Below are 6528 nucleotides of genomic sequence, written 5' to 3' on the forward strand. Positions count from 1 at the left end.
TTTTGTCCAATACATCTGTGACATTTAGTGGAAAAAATGAAACTAGCCTTCCTCTTCCCTTGAGGAGGTCATGGCAACCCACTCCAGTATTCTCACCTGGAGAATCCCATGGACAAAGGAGCCTGGCAGGCTACAGTCCATAGGTTTGCAAAGAGTCAGACACGACTGGACACTGAAGCGACTCAGCACACATTTTATTTGTATAGCCTCCATCTTAACCTTTGCTTATAGTATTTAAAAACTTAAATAAGTGTCCCTGTTGGTTACACCAGCATCTGATGTATGTGGTTCCCCACCCCCTTCTCCTGTGAACTCTCTCCCAGTGTGACTTTTAGAGTCCTTGAGTACCTCAAGCCTTGAAGGATAGTCAGACACTTGGGGCTAGTCAACAGCCCCAGGAGGAGAGTAGGAATAAGTTTTGTAATCTAGTCCTGGGAGGCAGAGTAGAGTAAGGAGTGAAGACTATTCCCATGGGGGTGGGTAACTCAAAACCCAGAAGGAAGGCCCCAGGTTTCTCTGTGCAACCCTTGGAAGAAACTGGCTATTTCCAGTACCTGAATAGAGGGGACACAGAAGAAAAAAGTCAAAGAGGTAGGGCATGGCCTCCCTTTGACTGTGAACTAAACTCATCCAATCATCCAGACAAGAGACGACCACTGTAATGAACAGAGCCTAGAGCTCTGTGGATATCGCCCAAATGGGTAAGTACATTCCAAAGATGAAGACAAAGTCATTAGAATCAGACTCTAGTTTTCAAAGGCTGCATTTGTCTTTGGTCCACCCAGGGCTTACTTTCTTTACAGTTCTAGTCAAAAGTGGGAGAAATAAGTTGAGTATAAATTGGACTGGGTAATGAATCAAGGAAAAGGTTAAACCCCAAGGTAGAAAGCTTTATTGCCTAGTACTCCCCTAGTACATGAGAGAAAAGATTGAATTATTTCATCCTGACTGGACCGTTCATATTCTGCTCCACAGTCAGGCAATCTTCTTTCCAAACTGGATCTTTGCACCATCCGCAGGTCTCTTTATTTTTTATCCATGTTTAAAAGGCTATTTATACAATTGGGAAAGAAGGATATGAAACTATCAAGGTCGCATGAAAATAGCACTCTGTCAGTGTTCTCTAGTCTATGTGTTGGTCACTCAGCTGTGTCTAACTCTGTGACCCCATGGACTGTAGCCCACCAGGGTCCTCTGTCCAGGAGGAGGAGGCAAGAATACTGGAATGGGTTGCCATTCCCTTCTCCAGGGGATCCTCCTGACCCAGGGATTGAGCCCAGGTCTCCTGCATTGCAGGCAGAGTCTTCACCATCTGAGCCACCAGGGAAGCCCCAGTGCTCTCTGGAACAGGGCAAAGAACAGAGGAGAGGAGCAGGTAAGGAGGGAATACAGTGCCTGTTAGGATGCCTGGCCTCTCTAAGAGTTCACCACCTTTGTGTGCACACACTCTTTTATAAACAGTTCATTTTAACACATGATGCAACTTAAGGTAGCTATTGCTCCCTTTATTTCACAAAATAGAAAACAAAGGCAGAGAGATTATACTGCCTGTTTGCCATTCTAAGTCACAGAGCCAGAAACAGATTTCGTTACAATGCTAACTCAACTGTCTTGCCTCTAGTCCATATTTATCTCATCACAACAAAACATCTCTCTCAGGAGTTTCAGACCCACCATCAGGATGCCTCCTCCATGACTTTCAGGCACATCTCTGGTATCCAGGTAAAGATGCCCTTATGTGGACTAAAACAAAAACTGTTTCTCTGGAAAGTTCTAGATAAAGTGACACAATTTAAGTGCCACACCTAGTTCAAACCACCACTTAAGATGTCAATTATCAACTTGATGGACTTTATTTGTATACATATGTTCATATTCTTGGTCCTAGCCTAAAACTCAGTTACAATTTTATTGACTAAACTGGGTCTGGCACAAATCAAAGTTAGTGTTCATGGGATGGACTTAAACCCAGATTTCTTTTGACTACCCTGACTTTCAGTTATTAGAACACCATCCTAAAGCAGAAAGGAGCCTAGCACAATATCTTTAGAGAACGTCCAGATATTGTCTCTTTTGTTAGATGAAATTGTATACTGACTACTGGTTCTTAAAAATCCCTATCTCATCTACAATTCCTGGACTTGAGGAATCTTCACAGATGTCCCACATGACAATGAAACAAAGGAAACTATTCCAGTTTGCAAGATGTAAATTTCTACTCCACTCTCTGCTCTATAGTGAACAGGAAAAATATGGAGAAAGAAACTGTTGCCAGTTGCCAAGAGCCTCACCCTTTTTCATTCTTTCTACTTACCTTTGCCATTGACTGCTGTTGTTTGATCACTCGGTCATGTCTGATTCTCTGTGACCCCAAGGACTGCCACCCACCAGGCTCCTCTGTCCATGGGATTTCCCAGGCAATAATACTGGAGTGGGTCGCCATTCCCTTCTCCATTGCCATTGATAGTCTTATGGAAAATGGGTAGACTGAGGCATCAAGATCCCTGAGGAAGTAACTTCATCTATGTTATCACTTACTGGCCTATTCAAGTACTCAATTCACAGAACTGCTGAAGTCAGAGTTGATAACAAAACAACACTTGTGAACCACTTTTTGGTTTTCATGAGTTTACTTACTTCTGGATCAGACATTGAGTGTTAAAAAGAAAAAACTTCTGCTTTGGAGCCTGAATATAGAATCCATGAGGTTACACAGAGGCATTTCTTATACGCATTTGCTATGGAAATGTAACTGCTACTTATATTTTAGACATGAATAGTTTTAAATGTGCATGGACTTGAGGTGATGGGAGTTCTAAGTATTCAGTGATGTCTCTATATGAGTGGATGAGTAGGTAGTCAAGGAAGGCTTTGTAGAGGAGGAATGTTCTGGGATGGGACTTGATGCCTGGGTGAAAACCAGGGTGGTGGTGAGATATCTCAGAAATTGTAGCTGTGTGAAGAGAGTCACCATGATTTCATGACACAAGTGTGGAAGTCTGACCTGTTGAGACTGATGTTGAAGCTGAAACTCCAATACTTTGGCCACCTGATGCGAAGAGCTGACTCATTTGAAAAGACCCTGATGCTGGGAAAGATTGAGGGCAGGAGGAGAAGGGGACAACAGAGGATGAGATGGTTGGATAGCATCACCGACTCAATGGACATGGGTTTGGGTGGACTCCAGGAGTTGGTGATGGACAGGGAGGCCTGGTGTGCTGCGGTTCATGGGGTCACAAAGAGTCGGACACGACTGAGTGACTGAACTGAACTGAATGGGAACCATGAGGAGAGCAAGCCCAAGACAGGACAAGACCCAAATTAGACCCTGTGCCCTCAAGTTCTGAACCCTGAGGATGTGACGCGATAGAAGCCATTGCTATTCTTAAGAGGTAACTGAGGGGCAGAAGAGCAAAACATGGACAAGGCTTTACAAATGATGGATGGTGGTTTAATGCAGATCTTCCTGTCTCTCCAAAGAATAAACATCAAGAAGGATGTGGTCAGTAAAAAGGTTCATCTTGACTGTTTTCTGTCAGTTTTTTTTAATCATGATGATCAGATAATGGGCAAATGTCCAGTGAGATTTACTTATAAAAAGACATACCTCATCTTTTACCTATCTCAAATTATAGATGATGCCCAGATTCTCAGAAAGGTTAATAGAGTTTGTCCTTAATTTTCCTTAAGAAGGGTTACTCTAGCTGTTGTTCATCTCTCTAACCATGAAAATCTGGGCAACCTTATATAAGATATTTTCCTTTGAAACATTAGGTCATATGCCAGGTATCTTTTAAAGAAGTCAATGGTTTGGTCAGATTGTTGAATCTAATTATTAAGCCATTAAAGAAAAGGGAATTGTATCTCACTAATATAATCCTGTAAGATTTTTAAAGCTATTTTTCAAAAGCAGAATATACCCATACACAAAAAGAAAATTAAAATAATGTTTATATCCAAGATTTCACCTATATAATGCATATTTTAATAAAATTATATCATACTTTAATCTACCTTCTTCTAATCTATCATTCTTTAATCTACCCCTCACTTACCTGGTAAACCGTTTACATCATATTGCAGTAATACATATAAACACTGCTTTACTTTTGAGCACATTTTTCCAAATTTTTATTATAAAATAAGGAATTTCAAATAGCTAGCCAGTGTTATTGACGTTACTCTGTACACAGTGAAGAGAAACAAATGCAGGCATTAGGCTAAACATTACTACATGAACTTACATTTAATCACTGCATGTTGAACTTCATGTTTTCCAGTGCAGAAGTCCCTAAAATTGTTCATCCCCTTTGACCAAGTAATTTTGTTTTGGGGAACCATTTCCTAAAGGAAATAGGACAGCAGTTAGCAGTAGAAGTCATGAGCATACCTGCTTCTAGATATACCATTGGGTGTTTTCAGGCATAGTCTTTTATAAAATACATAATGTCAATTTTCAAGTAGATACTCAAAATTCTTCTTTATTGTAGGTTCCTACAGTGACCCTGAATGGAAATAAGATTCCAGTCGTCTACAGCTTCCAGAGGCAGTATCTGTCATAGGAGTAAAAATCTAAAACTAAGAGCTCCTGTCCCTTAGATACTTTACACCCTCAAACATGTTCCCGTCTAATAATGCCTGCTTGGTTCCTACTTCTTTCTGGCTCACTGGCATCCCAGGGCTGGAATCTCTGCAGATCTGGCTCTCCATCCCCTTTAGCTCCATGTACCTGGTGGCTGTGGTGGGGAATGTGACCATCCTGGCAGTGATAAAGTTGGAGCACAGCCTGCACCAGCCCATGTACTTCTTTCTGTGCATGTTGGCTATCATTGACTTAGTCCTGTCAACCTCTACCATGCCCAAACTGCTAGCCATCTTCTGGTTTGATGCCCACCACATTGACCTGGATGCTTGCTTGGCCCAGATGTTCTTTATCCATTGCTTTGCCACTGTTGAGTCAGGCATCTTCCTTGCCATGGCTTTTGATCGCTACGTGGCCATCTGTAACCCACTACGCCACACCTCAGTGCTCACCCATACAGCAGTGAGACATTTGGGCTTGGCTGCTCTCCTCCGTGGAGTACTCTACATTGGACCCCTGCCTATAATGATTCGTCTGAGGCTGCCCCTTTACCAGACCCAAATCATTACCCACTCCTACTGTGAGCACATGGCCGTGGTCACCTTGGCTTGTGGTGACACCACAGTCAACAACTTATATGGAATGGGAATTGGCTTCCTGGTATTGATCCTGGATTCATTAGCCATCACTGCCTCCTATGCGATGATTTTTAGAACAGTAATGGGGCTGGCCACCCCTGAGGCTAGGCTTAAAACCCTAGGTACATGCAGTTCTCATATTTGTGCTATCCTTGTCTTTTACATACCCATTGCTGTGTCCTCTCTCACTCACCGATTTGGCCATCATGTCCCTCCCCATATTCATATCCTTCTGGCCAACTTTTACCTCCTCATCCCACCCATCCTCAATCCAGTTGTCTATGCTCTTCGCACTAAACAAATTCGAGAGAGACTTCTCCACATTCTAAAGGCAGGGGCTCAATCCAAGTGAGCATTCTGCATGTATGAGACATACAAATATTTAATGATGGCAGGACAAGGCTCTGACCAGGGAAGTCAATGAAATAAGACCCATATAACCAAGTCTTACCAGGGTTTGGGGGATAAGAGGAACACTAGAACATAATCTGTTTGACCATGGATTTCCAGAAAGGAGAATACCTGAAATATTTGAAAAAAGAAATCAGGGGCTTGAATTTTTGTACAATATTCCTTTTACTATTTGAGTTCATAAAATTAAGTGCAACAGACACAAGCATACAGACAACAGAAGAAGGATCATTTATATCTTTGACTCTTTTGGTAAAAGACTTCTGGTTTCTCTTTGGAGAGAGTGTTTTACATAGTTTCTGGAAGGTAAAAGTATAACTCCTGTGGGTAGTAGAGTCCCATTCCAAGTCTCAGATTAATTATTCTAATTTTTCCAGACCTTTACTAACAATTTGTAAACTGTTTTAGAAGGGCGTGGAAGTCCTCAAGCCAGATCATTCCCCCATTTAAATACATAAATGGAAATGCAATATCCCCCATTGCCTCATAATAAAGTTGACTGTGAGTGGGTGTTTTAGAAAGGTGTTGAAGTCCTCAAGTTGGGTCATTCTCCCATTTAAATAGATATGTGGGATATTGCATTTCCATTTATCCTCACAAAAAAGTTGACTGTGAGAGGGGAGGAAGAGACAGAAGGATATTAGGAGATTCCATTTTGGAGGCTCTGAAATGGCATACATGAAGCACAGCAGCCAAACTGAAGTAAAATGACAGAAGCAAGAAGGTAACACTGGGATTATTCACTTGAAAGAGGTGGGATAGAGAACTAAGTAAAGGTGGTAAGAATAAATATATTCCCAGTGGTAGATGCAATCCTTGATAAAACTTTAGATATCCTTGGATAATTCTTATGGATAAGTTATCAAAATGAAATGTATGAACTTTATTGATCATAGA

At 41.5% G+C, this 6528-nt stretch overlaps 1 protein-coding gene across 1 annotated transcript; it reads left to right on the plus strand.

Annotated features, from left to right (window-relative positions):
• Positions 1-4618: 4618 nt before the first annotated feature.
• On the plus strand, positions 4619-5572 carry LOC110131876 (olfactory receptor 52M1-like). The gene has a single exon (XM_020884849.2). It carries the CDS (start codon positions 4619-4621, stop codon positions 5570-5572), a length of 954 nt encoding a protein of 317 aa, XP_020740508.2.
• The last annotated feature ends 956 nt before the right edge of the window (positions 5573-6528 follow it).

The sequence above is a fragment of the Odocoileus virginianus genome, unplaced genomic scaffold (genome assembly GCF_023699985.2).
Source record: "Odocoileus virginianus isolate 20LAN1187 ecotype Illinois unplaced genomic scaffold, Ovbor_1.2 Unplaced_Contig_30, whole genome shotgun sequence".
Classification (NCBI taxonomy): domain Eukaryota; kingdom Metazoa; phylum Chordata; class Mammalia; order Artiodactyla; family Cervidae; genus Odocoileus; species Odocoileus virginianus.